This window comes from Pyrgilauda ruficollis, unplaced genomic scaffold (genome assembly GCF_017590135.1).
Source record: "Pyrgilauda ruficollis isolate IOZ18807 unplaced genomic scaffold, ASM1759013v1 scaffold12, whole genome shotgun sequence".
In the NCBI taxonomy this organism is placed as follows: Eukaryota; Metazoa; Chordata; class Aves; order Passeriformes; family Passeridae; genus Pyrgilauda; species Pyrgilauda ruficollis.
Genome location: NW_024510321.1, coordinates 18,248,382 through 18,268,927, shown reverse-complemented (window position 1 = coordinate 18,268,927; position 20,546 = coordinate 18,248,382). Strand labels below are relative to the sequence as shown.

At 39.2% G+C, this 20,546-nt stretch overlaps 1 protein-coding gene across 1 annotated transcript in view; it reads right to left on the bottom strand.

The window, feature by feature from the left end:
* Window positions 1-20,546, bottom strand: part of CUBN (cubilin) — a 144,072-nt gene that overhangs the window by 101,829 nt on the left and 21,697 nt on the right. Inside the window, exons 18-26 of the mRNA XM_041490048.1 lie at window positions 16,837-16,993; window positions 15,899-16,077; window positions 15,274-15,436; window positions 14,821-15,037; window positions 13,681-13,811; window positions 5,477-5,663; window positions 1,694-1,854; window positions 976-1,157; window positions 144-300 (exon numbers count right to left, since the gene is read on the bottom strand). Coding sequence (XP_041345982.1) covers window positions 144-300; window positions 976-1,157; window positions 1,694-1,854; window positions 5,477-5,663; window positions 13,681-13,811; window positions 14,821-15,037; window positions 15,274-15,436; window positions 15,899-16,077; window positions 16,837-16,993 — 1,534 coding nt within the window. The remainder of the gene's footprint in view (window positions 1-143; window positions 301-975; window positions 1,158-1,693; window positions 1,855-5,476; window positions 5,664-13,680; window positions 13,812-14,820; window positions 15,038-15,273; window positions 15,437-15,898; window positions 16,078-16,836; window positions 16,994-20,546) is intronic.

Genomic DNA, 20,546 nt, shown 5'->3' with positions numbered 1-20,546 from the left:
TTTGTAACTGTACCAGAATAGAAAATTTGGGTTGTTGTATGCTCTACAGATTTTACTGTGCTGATAAATATGTAAGATCATGGGCTGTAAGCACCTTCACATAAAACATGAGCTGTAGAAACATCTCATCTTCCTTTACTTACCCTGTTTGTATTTGGCTAAGAAACCTCCACCTTGCAGACTGTTGTCTGTCCTTAGTTTTATGTACACGCTATCTCCACTGGAATGGATGGTTTGTGGTATCTGATCCCCACAAAATTTACCTAGCTGTCTAGCATTGCTGCTGTTGCCATCATATATCTAAAAAATAAAACAAACCAAAAACAAAAAAGAAAATATAATAAAGCTGATGACATTACAAGTCAGATTAATTTGCCCCTGACAAATGTCTGCTTAGGGAAATGTTACTGGGTATACAAGAGGTTAAATTCCATTTCTGCTCAGAGGAAGCCTGGCAGGCATTTCAGAAACAAGCAAAAACAGGAAGCCAGTAACTGAATACTAGTGGGTTTTTAGGGGCTTAGTCACCAAGAGGGGAACACAGCACTCCATTTCAATTTCATTAGAAATATTCAAATAATTTATGCAACAATTCCAATGAAATACCAATGAAATTTGGTATTAACAATATGGTTATTGACAGTGTTGTGCTTTGTTCCACATAACTTACTAAGAAAGCATACTAAGGCCTTGGTTCAAAACACAGAAAATTTAAAAGATACAGGTATTCTTGTTTTATTTATCAAATTCTTTCTATCTAGACATAAATGCTTTTCTTACCAGCAGCTACACAAATACTGCTGCCTTGCCTCTCATGGCCCCGTGAGATGAAGGGAGCACATCAACATGGAGCTTTCCTATTCTGAGTCTGTTCACTTAGGACCATTTGAAAACCAAGGCCCTGTGTTTTTCCTGGCCTTTGTACTCAGCATACTCATGTGCCTTGTGTGGAGCAGAGTGTCCCAGGGCACCTACCGCAAGGTAATCAAAGCTGCACTTCGGGTGATGCTCGAGATGGAACTGCTCAAACTGGATTTCAAACGGACTTCCTCGGCTTCCTTTGAGCAGCCAGTAGCACTCTGAATTGTGGTAATATGGCATAGGATAGTTGGGAGACATGAAGATGCCAGAAGCTGTTATGAAAGTCCCACCGCAACCTGAAAATAGCAGAGAAAGCAAAGCAACATTTAACAGCTAGAAGAGGGGAGAATTAAACCTGGTGTGTGCGATTCCCACTGGTGACCTCCTTCACATGCCCTGAAAAAAAACTTCAGTAATGCCTCAAAAATCTGCATCCAGCCACCAAAGTTGTAAGCAGAAGACAGCCCATAACAAACAGAAGTATTAACTATCTAATTTGAAGGGTGCTTCTGATAGAGAAGAATTAGAAATGAGAAACCTCTTCATTAAATTTTTAATTACTGCTTTCCTAAACCTAAGAGAAAATTGAAGCTACTTTATATCTAGGGAATAGTATGCTCTTTTCTGTGGTAAAAAAGAAAGCCCAAGGACCAAGAAATATCTTTGTTCTTAACAACATGCATACATGTTGTTATACATGTCACTATATAATTAGCATACAGACTTTAGAATATTAGAAGCAGAAAAATTAAGGGGAAAATAGTGAGAAATTAAATAAAAAGATCAAAAATAAGATGTGTGAAATAGTTTGTACTTGATGCAGTCATTTTACCTGCTGAGGTACCATCCCACTCTGCTGAGAATCCCTTTCTTGCGCCAAATACGTCACTTACAAACTTTATCCACAGCTTGTTACCATGAGAGATTATAACGGGAGGCAGGTCTGTACCACAGTATTTTCCAAGAGGAGGAGAAGTTTCATAGCCTCCATCTCTAGAATGGTAAAGAAGAAAAACCTTTGATCAAAGAGAGATACCGTGAGAAATGCTAGCAAATAAAAAATCTTGTGATTCTTTCATCCCTGGAAAAAACTAATCCTGGCTCTTCATCTTCAACAAAAATACTCCTACCAAATATTGAGTCTTGCTACTTGCAGAAATAAGCCCTACCACAACCACCTGCTTGCTGTGTATGTCACTCTCTCATCTCAGCAGCCTGAGTGTGTCAACACAAGCTGACAAGCTTGAGAAGTGTCTCAGGTAGACTGTATTCTCTGTGTTCTGCAAGGTGACAATCATTGGGGTAACGAAAGGTAATCTTCAAATTTGAAGTAGTAATTTTCTCACTTCGCACTCTTTAGCCTGGCGCAAACCTAGATGAGCTGACTTATTTAAAAAAACATGTTTATTTGCCACCATAAAAATGGTAATTCTTTCCTGAATTAATTTCACTGATGGGATGCATGTTTTGTAATATTTTCTTAGTCTTCAGAATTGGTTCTACAACCACTTACTTTCCTGTTTTTAAAGTAAGTAATGTTTCCAGTAACATTTTTTTCTTACTGTAATCAGGATTCACAGCTAATGTTCTGTTTTGCCTCCTGCACATGCCTTATGGGAATAAAAAAGAGGGTGACAACCTGCTTATCAATTGCTTCCTGACCCTGTCTTTAAGCACTTCCATACTACAATCAACCTACAGGTCAGTAGGACAATGACTGATAATTTATATCTATATATGGTGTGATGTTTCTATGATGCTTTTTAAGTGGACAGTAAGACTTTCAAGTGCATATTCACAGGTTTACAGCTGCTTTTGAGAAAAAATTCTACTTGGCCTTTGCCACTCTGTTTTCTTGTCAACCTCCTAGCTTAAACTGCTTGCTGCTGTCTCATGTTACTGGCAGTTGAAGAAATGTGCCAGAACGTCCCCTCAATTGCATCTTGGCCTCTGCAGCTGTGATCAGATGAACAATTTTCTTAGTTGACTGAATGCAGTCTATCAGAGGACACCTCAGGACAAGAAATGAGAGTGGCACTTCTCCTAAGACTTGTGTAGCTACCCCATTTAACAGGATCAGCTTTGAAGAGGCTTTCTAAAAATCCAGTTATGGCAGTAGCAATGTGCTGAGTTGCACTTAGAATGTTCTGTCCATATCTTAGAACCTGTTTAATGCTGAACTCTTCACAGTGAAAACTGAGTTAGATTTATGCTATAAATAAATGTTTTCAGTTCCTAAGGTGAAAAAAGTGAAAAAAATCACTTTTGGGTAACCCCAAATTAAAGTCTTAATTGTTAAAGTGAAGCTAGATTGAATTTAATCTCAGATTGCCTTTCTAAAAAGAAAAAAAATGAAATGCTTTACTTAGAAAATATTGAGAAAGCTTTTCAGGTTTGTATTACTTTCTCTGCTTGGCACAGCTGAAAAAACCCAGCTAATTCAGATGGAATTCAGAATCTCAATACGTCAAGTTCAGCAAGCAGATTTTTGTCTGTTTTTAAAAAGAAGATACTATTTACCAAGGAATAACCCATCCAGAATATCCGGTATAACATTCAGGATGAGCTTTATCATGGTTCTCAGTGAGGTAATGGAAACTCTTAGCATGTTCAGACTGAAAAAACACACTGCATTCTTCAGATATGGTCCACCCAGAGAGCTGGCTCACAAGGACAGGAATGGGTGCACCAACACTGCAAACTGCAAATCCATCTGCAGCCACACAGCAGAAAGCATATGCACTTTGTGCTGCTGTACTGTGAGCAGGTAACCTTCCTGCAAATATTCCTTTCTTCTATTTGTCCCTGTCCTGTAAAATTTCCTAGAAATCACTAGGTTAGTATCCTAAATTTAATGGTGATACCAGTACAGAAAAATATAGCAGATTATTTACATGCTCCTTGTGTTATCTCCTAGAGTAGCTGCTGTCTAAAGACTATAAACATAAAATAGAATATAAAATACAGAATATAGACTATAGACGAATATAGAATATAGAATATAGAATATAGAATATAGAATATAGAATATAGAATAGTTCCGGTTGGAAGGGGCATTAAGGGTCATCTATGCTACCCAACTCTGCAAGGAACAGGGATATCTTCAAATAGATCAGGTTGCTCAGAGCCTCATCCAGCTTGACCTTGAACATTTCTAAGGATAGGGCATTAGCTACTTCTGTGGGCAACCTGTTCCAGTGCCTTACTACCTTCATTATAAAAAGTTTCTTCTAAAAAATCCAAACTCTCTCATCATATGAGAGTGCTCCAGCCCTCTGATTTTCTTCATGGTCCTCCTTTGAACTTGCTCCAAGAGGTCTTATGCTGGAGGCCCCAGAGCTGGATGCAGCATTCCAGGCGGGGTTTCTCTCACCAGGGCAGAGCAGAGGGGCAGAATCACCACCCTTGGCCTGCTGCCCATGCTGCTTTTGATGCAGCCCAGGATACAGTGGCTTTCTGGGCTGCAAGTGCACATTGCCAGATCCTCTGACTTTTCATCCACCAGCACCCTCACTACTCTCACCTCACCTCTCCCCTGGGCTGCTCTTGATCTGTTCACTCCCCAGCCTGTTTTGATACTGAGAGCTGCTCCAAACCAGGAGCAGGACCTTGTACTTGGCCTTATTGAAGCTCATGAGGTTCACATGGACCAATTGGTCAAGCTTGTCCAGGTCTCTCTGGATGGCATTGTGCCCTTCAGGTGTGTCAGCTGCACCACTCAGCTTGATGTCACTCACAAACTTGCTGAGGATGCACTTGATCCCACTGTCTGTCATTAATGAAGATGTTAAATAACTCTGATCTCAGAACAGACCCCTGAGGGATCACTTGTCAGAGTTCTCATATGCACATCAAACCATAGACCACTACCCTCTGGTTGTGACAGTCCAATCAATTTCTCATCTTCCAAACCATCCACCCATCCAATCTATCTCTCTCCAATTTAGTGACAAGAATGTTGTGGGGGACTGTGTCAAAAGCTTTATGGAAGTCCACAGAGATGACATCTGTAGCTGCTCGTCCATCCACTGATATAGTCATTCCATCACAGAGGGCCACTGGGCTGGTCAAGAATGCCCTTGGTGGAGTCATGCCGGCTGTCTACAGCCACCTCTTTGTCCTCCACGTGCCTTAGCAGAGCTTCTAGGAGGATCTGTTCCATGATATTCCCAGGCACAGAGGTGAGGCAGACAAGTCAATAGTTCCCAGGGTCCTCTTCCCTATCCTTTTTAGGAATGGGTACAATGGTTTCCCCTTTTCCAGTCACCTGGAACTTCACCTGACTGCCACGACTTTTCAAATATCATGGAGAATATGTCACAAAACAGACAATAAAACCCCTTGTTTGTGCACTAAGGAAAACAACCCAAATGCAGGGCATGAGAACATAGTCCACACACTCCACTTCCTCTCAGAAATGGAATTTATCAAGTGGGAAACAGAGCAACAGAGCAGGATGAGATCAGGAAAAGGTAGCCTTTAAAGCTCTCTGCTAAGTCCTTTTCCCACACTGACAGAAAGATGTATAGTTAAGAATAAAGATTCTGAACACGTTTAAGTGGGTTTGGACAATGTACAAATCAGTACTAAGGACAAGAGAAATAATTAGCCTTGCCTGATTTCTACATAATCCTCTGTGCAGCGTTTATTCCCTTCCAAGGCAAAGTCGGTGAAGGTCAGCACGATCTGTCTGTTTATTCCCACTGAGATGGTGTAGATGCACTCAGTCCGGACAGGGTAGTTACTGGGGTAGTTTGGAGATGTTAGCACGCCAGTTTCATCAGTGTAGTTGTGCGAGCAAACTTGAAAAAGAAAAGAAAGAAAGATGAATTAATGTCATATGTCTGCTAAATTAACAGGAAGTTTCTATTTTCAACAGGCAGAGGAGCAAACATCCTGTGTTTCTGTGCATTATAACTCTTCCTGGACACATCTTACTGCTGAATGTCAACAGTATAAACTAAAGCAGGATCCAGCTGTTTCATGGGATTTCTTACATTTGAGTTGATTTGTTCAGTTTTTACCAGAACACTGTAATAAATAGGCAACATAAAAGCAGTTTCACCTGCCTAGATGGCTTTGTCCTAAAGCCCAAGTAAGCAGAGAATGGAAACTGAAAGGGATGTCTTGCTGAACATGAAAGGTAGGATTCCTGAATTTCTGAAAAGCAGAAACTAAATACAGTTTCAAGCTATGAGGAGAAGCTACATTGTTTTTAAGCATTCCCCACCGTCAAAACTGTTAGAGGGGATTTTATATCTAAACTTCTTTCCCCATTTTCTGGGCTATAAGGGACAATAAGTTGGAAAGTGGTATAATCCCTAGAATTTGAGGACACGAGAGTTTTACTTAAGGTGTTATATTTAAATGAACAACTTTTTGTTTTTGGTTGGTTGGTTGGTTTTTTGTTTGTTTGTTTGTTTTGTGAGCAATGTATAAGCTGGGAAGAAGAAAACTGTGTGAACTAAAGCTGAGGTAGATTCTAAGCAATAATTAAAAAGAAGCTCTTTTCAAAGCACAGACATAAAGTCTAGGAATAAAAATATTTGCTATAAAATAGTATGAAACTGTGTTTGGAAAGAAGAATTGTTGTCTATTAGTTGATTACAGTCAATGAGTAAAGTTTGTGATATGGCTGTGAAAAGGGTAAGAAGAAATGTGAACTGTGTCAGGTGTTTTCAGGCAAAACAGGAAATCCTGATGCCACTGCACAAGGCAATGGTGACATGTCACCTGGAAAAAATGTGGATAACTATGGGCGCTGAAGTTCTGAAAATCAAATGGGAACAAGTAAGACAGAGACGGTGGAGAGAGCAGGAAATTAGCAGACTGGTAATCAAGAGACACTAGAAGAGCTTAACTTGTTTGGCTTAGCAAGTGCAGATAAACATCAAGAAGCATGAAGAAAGGAAAAATAGAACACATTCTCAATGGCAGAACAAATTCAGAAGTTAAAAAATGTCCATGAGTACATATACATAGAAATTAGGAGAAATTTTTATTAGGAAGTTAGTTTCTAGAACAATGATCCAATCAGCATAACAGATGCAGAAAGGAGAAAACAGTCCACTGGTTCTTAAGATACAGTTTGACTAATTTAAGGAGGAGTCCACATTATGTAGCTTTTAGCTAAAAAAAAAAAAAAAAAAAAAAAAAAATAGGACATAGGGATAAAAAAAAAAGGGCGAGTAACACAAAATTGTGGACTGGATTTGATGAGCCTGGAAACACATTCTGGTCCTCCATTTCCCCATTTCAGGTCCTACAGGTTGCAAATATAAGAAATTAAATAGTTCCTACCAAATAGGCAGATTTAGACTAATTATAAATAGAACTGAGAGAGCAAGTAAAATAATAATTTAAGCTGGTTACCACAGTTCTCTGAGATGTGCTTTCTAGTACAGCACAGCTTCAGTGTAGCAATGTTTATGCTTAACTCTTTAATTGCATAACAATTTAGGGGGAAGGGATGGAGCTTCAGGCCCTTCATGTCTAAGGTAGGTCATTTCCATGTCTGTTCTCCAGCCAATCTAACTACTAAAACACTTTTGATTTTAATTGTGTATTTTTAATGGTGTTTTTTTTTTCATTCTGGGTTGTCTGGAAGGCCTCAGTTGCAAATATTTTCTGTGGGATAAATACTCCCAAAGCTAGCTCCAGACTCATGTTGGGGAGAACAGAGAAATAGGATACAGAAAAAGGTCAATAATTTTCTGCCATTGGCTTGTGCTTTGGTATTGACAAATTGAAAAGGTTTTGTGCACTAGTTTACCTAAAATCATTATCTATGAAAGTCTTTATTTAGAATTTTAATAATTTATGTGTTTCATCACCAATATGCTTTAATGTATGCATATAATAAACAGCTTAGTCCTGGTCATCATAAGAGCTTTGAGCTGCTTTGAAAATCCTTATAATGGATTGTTGGCTGTGCTGCCAGCTCCCACGGTGTTTTGTGATATGTAGGGCTTATCATCAAACCCCAGATCCTCAAGTCATATGTTTTCTTGAGGATGCTGACGAAGGGTTAGAAATCTGACTTAGAAATGTGACCCAAGTTTTCCTAAGAGACCACTAGAGAAAAAGCAGTAAAAAATTAAAAAGAAAATGTGTGCATATTTGTTTTCTCCTGCTTTTGGAGGGATAGGTGTCTGACTTGTGTATACGTGATGATTAGAGCTCTTGCAATACTGCCATTACTTACTCTCTCAGAGACTAAGACTACCAGCTTTCAACCTGTACAATATTAAAACTGGTGTACTAGATAAGAACCCTTACAGTAAAATTAGCACTAGAGAAGCCAATTTTTTTTTTTTTTTTATCAGACCTTTTAATAATTTCCACAGAATTGTCCAGGTTTCCTCCCTCACCAAAGTTTTTCTTCCTGGGAGGAACCCAGACAGAAACTTATATCCCAAGTGTGCTGTTTTGAACTGGATGCTCTGTACTGCTTTATATTTCACTTACCAATCTTCTTTATGAGCTCAGGGATAATAAATACAGAAGATGGAACAGTGACTGCCTTATAAATGTTAGACTTCTGGCTACAGTGAAATAAATCCAAGTATAGATGGAATATGCTGGCTGCTATGAGGATTTAGAAAAGCATAGATGAACCCACATTTTTTGACAGCCAACTCTTTTCTGGTAACTGGATTAATTTATGGTGTTCTACTGTCAGCAGGAGAGCTGGCATTCCCCTTTAGCACTCACCTCACTAACAACATTTGGGGGTGTGCTTGGGCAATAACAGACACTTCCATGAATACTTAGCAAAGTGAGCAGGGAAAAAAAGTACTTTTACTCCTTTGCCAAAGTTCAGAATGCAGTCTAATAATATATGTGATTATTATATGTCTGGAAAAAACCATGAATTCAATTTAGTTGGAAGACACTTATTACAGCTCATGAAAAACAGGAGGCAATTGTTGAGGACAATCACACATCTTGCTTTGCCCAGTGTATGAGGTTTTGAAAGCTATTCAATCTGCCTTCTGACTTTCGTACTGAATATGTTAGCTTTTCTGGAAAAAATGCCATAAATGGCAGTACCCCACTGTAATAGCCAATAGCAGAGAAAAATGCCAGCTTTTGTACTACTCATTCGTGCAATCACGCATAATGTAGAAAATTATATCCAGATATTTTCCCCCCTAAAGAGATACCAATCAGTTGCCACAATCCTAATTAATCAAAAATCAAGCAATAGTGCAGTAACATGGGATTTTTCTTTCAATCTCACTGTACCAAAGGAAAACTGAGATCCCTAAATATTCACTCTTTATATAGCACCATGCATGTTTAGGAAAAAAAAAGAAGAAACTATCACAAGAAGTATATGCTTCTCCACAGGCAATGTGAAAGCACATCTGCATTTCAGGGCCTTGTTACTGCTGCTGGCAGATGCAGGGAAGTGAGGAGCTGATTTTTAACTTGGAGGCACACAAAGGTTTTTTGTAGCATGTTAGACCCAAACTCCCTCAAAATACTGGTTATGATGGTTCAAATAGAATCTCTGTCTGCCTTCTGCTGATTTACACCTAAACACTGTGGAGTTGTACTGACATATTTTGGCTTTTATAGGCAGACTAACACCCTGATCAAACACTGCCAAGCTACAGCAGCCTAACAAGTTGTCAGGTGCCAGCCAGTTGAGCCTTTTTCCTGAAACTTGGGGTGAGCTGAGCAGTTGCCCAAGACACATTTAGGAACATCAGTTTTATTTTCTGTCTTAGGTCAACCTCATTCAACCATTCTCTGCACATCTCTGCACACACCCATTTGTCAGACATTACTTTCCATTCTCATCCTTGCTTATTCAGCTGAAAACCAGAGTTAGGCATCATACCCTAACAATTGCTGGGTTAAGTCAGGAAGATGGGAATGAAGATTTCAACTTGTTCTCAGCTATCATGGAAGAAGACACAAATCTATACTACACTTTTAGGAACACTTTTAAGTTCATGGATTCACAGATGTTTTTCTCTTTCCTTATCCTTCTCAAACTCTGGCTTCTCCAAACAGTCATTGTAAGTAACCTATAATCCGCAATGAAGCTTTTTAAAACCAGATTACCTATCCTGATAAATAATATTCACAATTCAGGATGATAATATGGAAAAATTATCTTTCACCAAAGCCAGAGAAAGACCAGGAATAAAAAGTACATCAGGAAGGCAATCTGCTAAAAACTTTGTTATGGTTAACTTTTCCCAGCAGAAAGACTGAAATGAAGCATCTTTAAAAAAATAAACAAATTTTTAAAACCCCAAACAAACAGAAAATCAACCAACAAACCAACAAAACACACTGCTAAAACCTCAATTCAAAGTAAAACAGATGAATTCCCACTTATTTGTGAAAAAGTTTGAGGGGGAAAAAATAATAGCACTGACTCCACTACTATTCCTATAGGAAAATTGGGGCCTGTGTCTATCAAGACCCTGAACGAAAGTTCCAGGAAGGACTAAAGTCTTTCAAAGACTTTTTCGATATTTTTACATGGGTTATTTGTGATGTGGTCGGCCAAAACTGGCAGAAGAAACCCCTAAATCTACCATAACACTTACATGGCTTTTGTGACATTAATCCATTTGGTAGCTGAGACCTGGACTCTTTGAAACAAATCAAAGTATTACCTTGCATTCCATGTAACCTTCTCTTTTAAATGACAGAAGAATGGCAAACAATTAAGAATCCAAGGTACCCATAGTTGAAGTGGGTGATACACATTTTAAAATGACTACCATGAGGGCATGTCTGACTGAAGGATTTCCATCTGTATTGCTGCTACATGCGCTATTCACAGCTACTGGCTGGCAGACTGCTAAAACAATTGTTTGCACTTTATGGGCCATGGCTGCATCTTGTGGCATTCAATTTTTTTTTTTTTTTTTTTTTTTGACAGGAAATATAGTTTTGCCTTTTATTCTTTTCACGCTACTTTTCAAGTATTTAATATATCACAGATAAGCCATGCTAACAAAACCACTGTTTACCAAGATGCATGGAGAAGAAACTTGGTACCATTATGCATTTAAAAAAATTCACTCCTACATATCCTTCTTTTTTTAACTCCAATTTGTTTGGCAGGGGGAGGAGGGACAATCTTGTCCATGTTCTCAACAGCTCATTCTCTCTGAAATAACTCCAGGCAAAAGACTATTGAAATGTGTAATATGAACCAGAACATCTCTGACAAGTTCTGATATTGGTTATGCTCTAGCTGGCTAAAAAAACACAAGTGAAAAATATGAAGAATTCTTATTGCACAAGAAACGTTATTAGAACCATATTTTCTTTAGCAGAGAAAAAAAGTAAAGAAAAAAAATAATAGTTTTAGTATATCTCTCAGACATTATTATGCTTAACAATTTGCTACCTTAGTGTAACTGGATATACATGATATGAAGATCAGACCTAAACATCACACATTTAGTGGGAAAACTAAACTTTATATGATTGCAGGGAAGTGAGGAGTTGCTTCTCACAGCAAAATCCACATACCCATAGGTGTTTGCCTTCTCTCAGACCACAGAAATTTCAAAACACTTTGCTCTTAATAAAAATGAATTTTAGCTCTCCAGTATTTAAGAAAACTTTATGATACTGCTATGCTTGTACTGGACCAAAAGAAACAAATTTTTGTAAAAAAACCAAATTATAGTTTCAGCCTCTTTGTAAGTTTACTACTCTCAGTTTCAGCAGTTGTCTCCCACTTTACCATATTTATACAAGATGGAGTGGTTGAAATTAAAAAGTATTTATTCAAGCAATCGTTCCAAGGGTGAGAATAAATTGAGAGTTGGTGCAGATTGGCTGAAGAGTTGCAAAGATATTTGTGTTCATTATGGGAAAAGAAAATCCTAGGTGTTATGTAGAATTTGGATTAAGATATTACATAGCACTCATTTCATATATAAATATTATACAGTTGTTAAAAGAATTGAAGAGACAGCAGATGTGCATTTTTAAGGCATTGTTTGAAAACATTACAGGGACAGCATTGAAGTTGTTGGAACTCCACATGACACATATTGCAGTGCTTTGGATGAAAGATGAGAAAACCAATCAAATAGTGGTGGTAAAGGAGGCAAATACAGGAGAGAGGAGGCAGAACTGTGAAATTGGAGAGCATTGAAATGACAGAAACAGATATGGCTACAACAGCAACAGAAATACAGATTAATGGTGAGTAAATAATACTTTGATCGTGATGGACTCTGAGAAAAGTTGCTATAAGAATATTTAGGAAGGAATCAATCCACCCATGAAACAGTAATCTGAGGTGAGTTAAAAAGAAAAAATACCAGATTGAAAAGCAATAATTATATTTACAGAAGGTTTAGTTTGCAGTTGCAAACAAAGGCTAAAAAAAGACTTTATAAGGATGAGAAATTCCCAATTTCTCACTAGTAAGAATTCAGATTTCAAACTACAGAGTTTTCCTGGAAAGATTTTTAAAAGTAGAACTTGTTTTATTGCCTATTACTTTCTAAGAAATAGAAATTACCTCCTTGCAATAGTTCTCATTAAATCTTAATAGTTTGTACTGGCTTTTTGATTTTGATGCCAGATAAGTCAAATACAAATGAAGGCAGCTGAGAAAATTGTTTCTTTGGATTTGTAAGTTATCTTGTAGTGAATAGAACCACAGTAGCAAAATCTGTACTGGTCTCACCTACACACATGTTGAGAGACAAAAAAATAGCCAATTTTTCCAAGATGTCACCAAGAAAGCAGTTAGGAATTGGAAAATTTGCTGCTTTTAAACAGGTTTAATAAATTCAAGAATTAGGAAAAATAAAGAAACTAAGAGCAAACAATGAACAGTAGTTTATGGCTGCATAGATGAGCACTGTGAGTTTCTGGTATTCATCTAACAAATCCTTTGTAGTCTGCACTCACACACAGAAACCACATATAAACTGGTTAGTGATGGATAACAAACATCCCAGTTACAAACATGTTCCCACTTTTGCTTTTTTTTTCCTTGTGCCACTCTGCCTCTTCTGTGGTTTAGTTCTGCTAGGCAGACCCTGTCCCTCTACCTTCCATGCACTAAGTGCCATGTCCAGTCATTTCTTGAACACATCCAGGGATGGTGACTCCACCACCTCCCTGGGCACTCCATTCCAATGTTTAACCACCCCTTCTGTGAAAAAATTCCTCCTAATGTCCAAAAGAGAAGAGGATGGAGAGAATGAGCAGCCATTCTTCCTTTACCTCACTGATCTAAGTGTTGGCCCTTTAGAAAATACTTAAAGAAGGGATTTAATGCATAACAGGAGCCTTGAACTCTAGTGAAGAGAGAAATGTTGCACTGGGTTGTAATGAAAAAATCTCTTGTGCCTTCAGGTTATTTTTCTGCTTTATCAGATATCATCCTAATTGTCCTTTCCCTACCCACCATCAATATTGAACCTTACAGAGACTAAATTAATTTTTTATGGCACCCAAGAGACTCCCATCCAATTGAGTTGTCCATGATCACTAAGTTTCCTGGATCACACATACTCAGTTCAGAATGGACAAAGAAAATTCAGAAAATACTTTTCCTAAATAATTCATGCAGTTCTGCCATGTCAGCTCTTACTGACTTTTTAAAGAAAGCAACAATGCTGCTTACAGAAATTGCTTTCCGCTTTCCTAGGGAGTAAAAAAAGCTTTTGAATAAAGTAGAATGAATAAGAAGGAGTAGAAGAGGCACCAGGAAGTCTTCTGGCAACACAGAAAATAATGTTTCTGTTTGTTGTAGTGGTTATTTACAGTGACAGCTGAAAACATTTAATTTGCATAACGAACAGACTGACATATTACCTTTCGATGCATCCAGGGAGATATAATTAGCTGAGAAACCTTCAGATGCAATGCTGTGATCTGTCATAAAGGACAATGTCATCGTATTGCCACCACTAGTGAGAGATGGTGGAATTGATCTTCCACAATATCTGCAGCAAAAAGATACCCCAAACTGAATGGCAGTACTTTATAAAGCATCTGTATCACTGGAAGAGAATTCAGCTTTGCTGTGAAGTTTGAATAGCTACACATACACAATTGTCTCCTTTGGATGATACAGATCCCAGGCATATACCCTGTATCATGGGACTAAATAGCACACTACATGTACAAAGGTACAAATCTGAAGCATGGCAAGATCAGAGAAGAAACTCTGACTTACATCAATTGTCAAATTCTTATTGAATTTATACTGTGCTGTACCTACATAATACTCTGCTCTTTTGTAGGAGTCAGAGTGGCTGGCCAAACACTAAGATTGCAAAATGTTCTTCATTATGAGAGATTTGCTCCTTATTTTCCAAAATACTATCCTGTCAGCCAACTAACTATTTTCAGTCTATAGCTGCAGCTGGATACTCTTCCCAAGTAATTAAAATGTTCTTGAGTTCTAGGGCAGCAAGAAAACCTTGTGTATACACCAAGTGAAGAAGTGAAATAAAAGAAAATATTCTTCCTTAAGATAAAATCACATATCAGAAGAAAATGAAAACTAAATCTCATAAAATGCAGGTTGTGGTCTAGTTTTTGCAGATATCCAAATGTACAGCCTTTTAAGTAATCTTTCACTTCTGCAAGTCTTTAAAATCCTGTCTTTTCTAGGCAAAGACATATAAATGCTTTTCAATTTATTTTCCATAAATCAAAATGTTAATGGAACAGGACAAAGCTAGCTATTGAAATCTGTCCTTAAAAGAGCTATCCTTTAGACACAACTTAGTTTCTCCCAATATATTATTTATTAAACATGCTTCTCCTTCCATGGTCAAGCAGCAAGCTGCCCTTGCTATCCTAGCAGAGAAATTGCTGCTATTCTTTCTGTGATGAAAAGAAAATAATCTATACACAAAACTTAAGGAAGCAAATTGAATGTCAAGACCTACAGAGCAGTGCTCACTCCACAGAAACACAGGTCTGTAGGCTAATGGACATATTTACCTTCCCAATTTTTGCACAGTGCTGTTGTCATATATTTCAAGATAATCCTTTCTGCAGCTATAATCAAATGCCAAGTTAAATGAAGTGAATGTCAGGCGGATAAAGTAGCCAGGTTGAACGTTGATAGTCCAGGTACAGTTAATCCCATGTGGGTACACATCTGGATAACCAGGACTTGTAATGGTTCCTGATGGTGCAGTGAGAGTCTCTCCACATACTGCAGAGATTTAAAACATCAGGTTAAATTACATGTTTATAAAAAAACAGACACTTATAAAATTGGTTAATTTTCTTTCTGAAATTTCATAGTCCTTCTTTCTTGATGCATACTACATGGTAACTGATTCTGAATTTACTTCCCATCACACCATCCTAAAACTTGATTGACAGTTGTTTTCAGTTTGTGGGAAAATTTGGAAAGTCCCAACAGTCTACACAGACAACAATCCTTACCTGTATCTAATGGCCAGTACTGAGCTCTGAAGCCAAGGTTGGTAAGTGAGGAAGCTCTGAATTTGATATAGAGATTGTTCCGTGTGGATTGCACTCTAGAGGGTACAGCTGTACCACAGTATTTCTCCAAAACAGGAGAGTCTTCGCTGTTGCCGTCTCTGACCTGAAGAACAGTGTATTCAAAATATCCTATAGAATTTTTAACACATTCAAATATTAAGCATAAAGTAATTCATAAGAACTATATAAAAGAGATCCTTAGGAAGTCAACTCTACCCTTTCTTCATGTGGCTTCTAGTACAGGCACATAAAATAAAACTTTATGCCTATCAGAGGAGGAGAGAAAAGATGAGATCTTACACCCTCAGCAGTAAATGGCACAAAACCCTTCCAAACCAGGCCTGTTTAAAGAAACCTGATACTTGTCTTTGATTATCAAAACAGTCATGACATCTGTGGAGAACCAAGAAAAGCTTTGGGACCCCATTATGAACCTGGAAAAGCTTTTGTGACTGCTGGAAGGAGTGCTCACCTGTCAAGAACTCCCACTTAGGTGGAGATGAGTATTAGAAGGAGCTTGCAGATACGTATCTGCTATCCATAGTGCATGTGCATGGCTCCTTACCTCGAGGTAGTCCGAATCACAAGTGGTTGTATTTCGAATGTCAAAGTCGGTGAAGTTAAGAATCACCACTTTGGTAGCTGGCTGGGAGATGATCCACTCACAGGTCTTTGGGTGAGGGGACATCCTGGGGTAATAAGGTGAATGGATTGTGCCTGCTCCAGACAAGGAACCTCCACAGGCTGCCAAGAGACACCAAGAATCAGTACTTGTGATGAATGATTTCAGGGAAGGTATCATAATGATGATGCATGATATATATCAAGTAACTATGAAATTAGAAGAAAACTAACCCTAAATTATCTTATTTCAGCAGTTTTTACAGATCTCTCAAGTAGTATTAAAACATATTTAAAAGAACAATTTACTGTAGGTATAGCATAAGTATGCTTCTACAGAAGACCAAACTGTGCCCATGAAAATAAATGGATTTGACTCATTTGTTTCACAGACACAGATAGGCTTGTTGGTGGTTAAGAACTTAAAGACAAGCAAAATGAAAGTAAAAAGATTAGGCAGAATTGAAGCTATAACATCTTTGGTATGTCAGCATCAAGTGATAAATCATTAGTATCAAATCACAGAATCATTATTATCATATCACAGAATACTCTGTGTTAGAAGGGATCCACAAGGATTATTGAGTCCAGCTCTTAAATGAATGACCCACATGAGGATCAAACCCACAACCCGCACCATGCTCTAACCATCTGAGGTAATCTCAAGGTCAGAAGCAACAAAGGGCCTGTTTCCAAGCATGCTAGGAGTGCCTACAGCAAACCTACTGCAGACATCTTTTTAAATAAATAAATTGACTCTGTTCTGTTCATTCCTTTCTTTTGAAGTTTGTCTTCAACCTATTATATGAATACTATATCATGGAAATGACTGAAAGTGTCCAAATTACAGGGAAGTTCACTGTGCAACACAGTTCCACTTACCAACTTGATAAATAGCCCTGAAGCTAGTTCTCTGCACAGAAGCATCAGACTTGAATTTGATCCAGAGACCATTGCTGGTAGAAGTGATTGCAGACATGAGTGTATTATGACAGATTTTTCTAATAAGAGGAGACATCTCACTGTCACCATCTCGAACCTAGTCATTAAAAAAAGGAAAGTGTTAGATCATAAAAGCACTAGGATCTGATATCCAGATAAAACTATAATCTCCCAAGAGCTGCCACATAACAAAAGGAGTAGCTGTTTTACATATTTATGAGAGGGGCAAAGAGCCATCACTGTAACTGGCACAAGCACAGGACTTATGAGAGCTCAAAGGAACAACCCGATGATCAGCACAGAAGACACTAACACATGCTGCTGCCACAGGACATTAGGATTAAATGATCTTCTCTATGAACCACGGTTTTAGCACTATTTGGGCTTGTGTTTGCAAAAGTGACACCTTTAGGATGAAAGAGACAGGTAGGGTGCTCAACAGTGATAGCTGTGAAATTTTTGCCAGCACTAATATCTGGTGGGGAAAGAAAATGGTATTTTTTCTTTTCTTGCTCTGGCCATGAAGTTTCCAGTAATTTTTCAATGGCACTTCTCCAGAACAAGCGTCTGCATCCATATATCGACGCAGGCAGACAGCTCACTAACAGGAGATGCAACTCCAAGTTCCTAAAGCAATAAAGAGGCACACTGACATCTTTTCACTGTTTTAGGTGAAGGGTTTGATGCATGATAATGGCAATGAGTCTACATCACAGAATCCAGCTTTTACCTTCTGCCCTGCCTTTCTACTGACCTCAGTCAATTTGCTAATCCAAGGAAAAATGTATCTTATGTATTTTCCCTAAAGTTGATTATAAATCCTGATTATCAAGGGGAGTAGATGGGAAAGTACCTCAAGACTTCAGACCCTGGATCCATATTCCATGAGTAAGAATACCTACATCCAGGGATCCAGGCAGAGCCCTGGTATATCTCTGAGGTGCCCATCTCATTTCAAGTGGGCAACAACAACCTGAGGTCCAAAAGATGGATCCTCTGCTCCCTGCTCAAGCAAAAAAATGCAATTTTTGTCCCAAAGATTCTCCCCAACACAAAATGCCTCTTTTCTGCTGTAAAAGTGGTGGTAGCTCATGTAGATGGAACTGCTTTTAAATGCATCTACATGCTGTCAAAGACAAAAAATCATTCCAGTGAGTTCGCTGGCAAACCAGGGACATTGAGATTTCAGGTCCTCTCTCATCACCAATTCTTTCTTCCTCAGCTGTATTCATCCATGGGCTGGGAGAGAAGGTAAAAGGAACCCTCATGAGTGACCTGGTGAACAGGCAGTGGCTGGCCTGCTTGCCCAGCTTTGCAGTCTATAGCTGGTGAGATGGCTTTCTGACCAACAGATATTTCCAATTTCCCTGGAATTTGAGTTTAAGGTGACAGAATTATTCTGGATTTATGCCAGAGCAGCTGACATCAGAATCTGTCAGAAATAAATAAGAAATAAATATTCCAAAATATTTAGTAAATCTTTGTAAAGCAGTGAAAACTTCCAGAGTGGTAATTCACAGGAGTTCACATGTTTTTCTTGAGCTGATTCTCCTTACATTTTTTGTTTATATAGTCAAGTGAGTAGTGATAAAAATAATAGGTTCTCTAAACCATGTATGTGAGTAATGTCTCCTATTGCCATCTAGAAGGACAGCATGGAAAAGGAACTGCCTTGGCTAGCATCTTACCTCTGCATCATCACGTCACAGTTTTTCTCAAATAAGTTTTATTGTCTCTCTTTTCTTATTGCAGATGCCTTCCTTAATAAGCAACTAAACATCCCTCCCTGACCAAGTGCTGTGAGCTGTGTCTGGTCCCTGTGCAAACTCTACAGATTTCCTGATTTAGCCAGGGAATGGAATAATCTGCACCTCAAAGTGAAAAAAAAGAGTTGTTGGAGAGTGACTTTTAAAGTAACATAAACACCCAAAAGTTGTTTCCCTAGATGAACCAGTGGGAGAGTATTTTATAAAAGAACACATGAAAAAATCAGGCCTTAATAACAGAGCACGGTACAGAGTACGGTTTTACTGACTGTCCCAGCCAGAAAATGTCGGTCTGATTTCTCTGCTCTGGGCTGAGCCACAGAGTGAGGGGGCAGGAAGAAGAGGAGGGCAGAAGCACATGGAAACTGAAGGGCTTGTGACTGATCAGAAAACAGTGAGGTAAATGCCTTGCTGAACTAATACAAACCGATGGTGTTCAACAGAAATGGTTTTGTTTTTGTGGCTGCTGTGAATTTAGCTGCTGTTTTGCCAGCAATTAGGCAAGACGAGTAGCAGGCCAAACAAACAAAAGCTGTCTGTTTTCATTAAACACACTTCCCCTCTCATTTCAGAAACTAATTACACTTCGTTCCAGCCTAGGTCTTTGAATTACAGGAGGAGAGAAGGGAACGATGACAACACAATAACATCTTTTGAAAATAGACCAACAGCATAGAGCTCAGAGGGGCCTGTTCCTCACTGGTCAAGAAGAGATTAAATACAAAACCCAACCTGTGCAGCCACTGAGCTGCATGGCTGGCAGTGCTGGACCCTGCTCTGGGGCCGCAGGGATGGCTCCCACCTGCTTCAGCTGCGGCAGCACCTTCGCAAATCAACCACTGACTGTGCCCAGCTTGTTTTCTTCCATTTAGCTCTGCACAGCACAGGCACAGTTTTATACAGGCAGCAGTACCCAGCAGCCATCCCACGTGGGATAAGGTGTTTGTGACTGTACAGAGAAATACAGGCTGGGAACGACAGCAGAGGCCTGGAGACATGGTGAGTCGGGGCTCACACAGAGAGCAGGGATGCTGTGATAGAAGGGACAGAGGCCATCAACACGGAGAGCTTGTCAGGCTCTGAGGGCACCACCATGACTCACTGGGGCCAGCCTTGCCTCCACCAGGGCCCTGCACCTGCCACCGTCCAGGAGCCATGTCAGCCCCTCAGGGCTGTCAGTCCCTGCCAGCAAACCTGCAGCCCGGTCAGTCGCCGTCTCCCCACAGCCCTGCCCTGCCTGGCCACGGGCTCTGCTGAGCCAGGTTCCCCCCTGTAGCTCACATCCTGGCCTGCCTCTGCCCCATTCTGTCCCTGCCCAGCCCAGCAGGTGCCCGTGGCCCAGGGCTGCCCTGCTCCCTGGCCATGGCGCTGGGACAGGCGCTGCCCGGCCTGCACCAGCCCTCACCTGCGGCCAGCTCCAGCAGGGCAGACCAGAGCTGGACAAAACTGGGCTTAGGGGTAGCAAAGAAAGTTAATACCATAGTTTTCATGTACTCATGTACTTAAAAGGCACCCTACAGCTGTAAATTTGTATGTAACACAACATTGCAAACCAGAGAAGAGAGAGCTAGAAGTAAAAATCACCTCAAGTGGATCGCACTAAGTACTGACATTAGTATGCATTATTATTACATTTTCCATATAGAAACATTCCAACTGTACCATTTTGTTTTCTTTGCCAGTTAGATTTAGACTAAGAACAATTCTTGAATTGGACTTGTAAGATTTCAGTTATGGCAACAATAAACTCCCAGCTTTATATATGTATATAGAATCACAGAATCATTAAGATTGGAAAGGAATTCTAAATCTTAGAGTCCAACTGCAAACCAAGCTTGGCCAAGCCCACCACTAAATCATGTCCCTAAGTGCCACTTCTACACA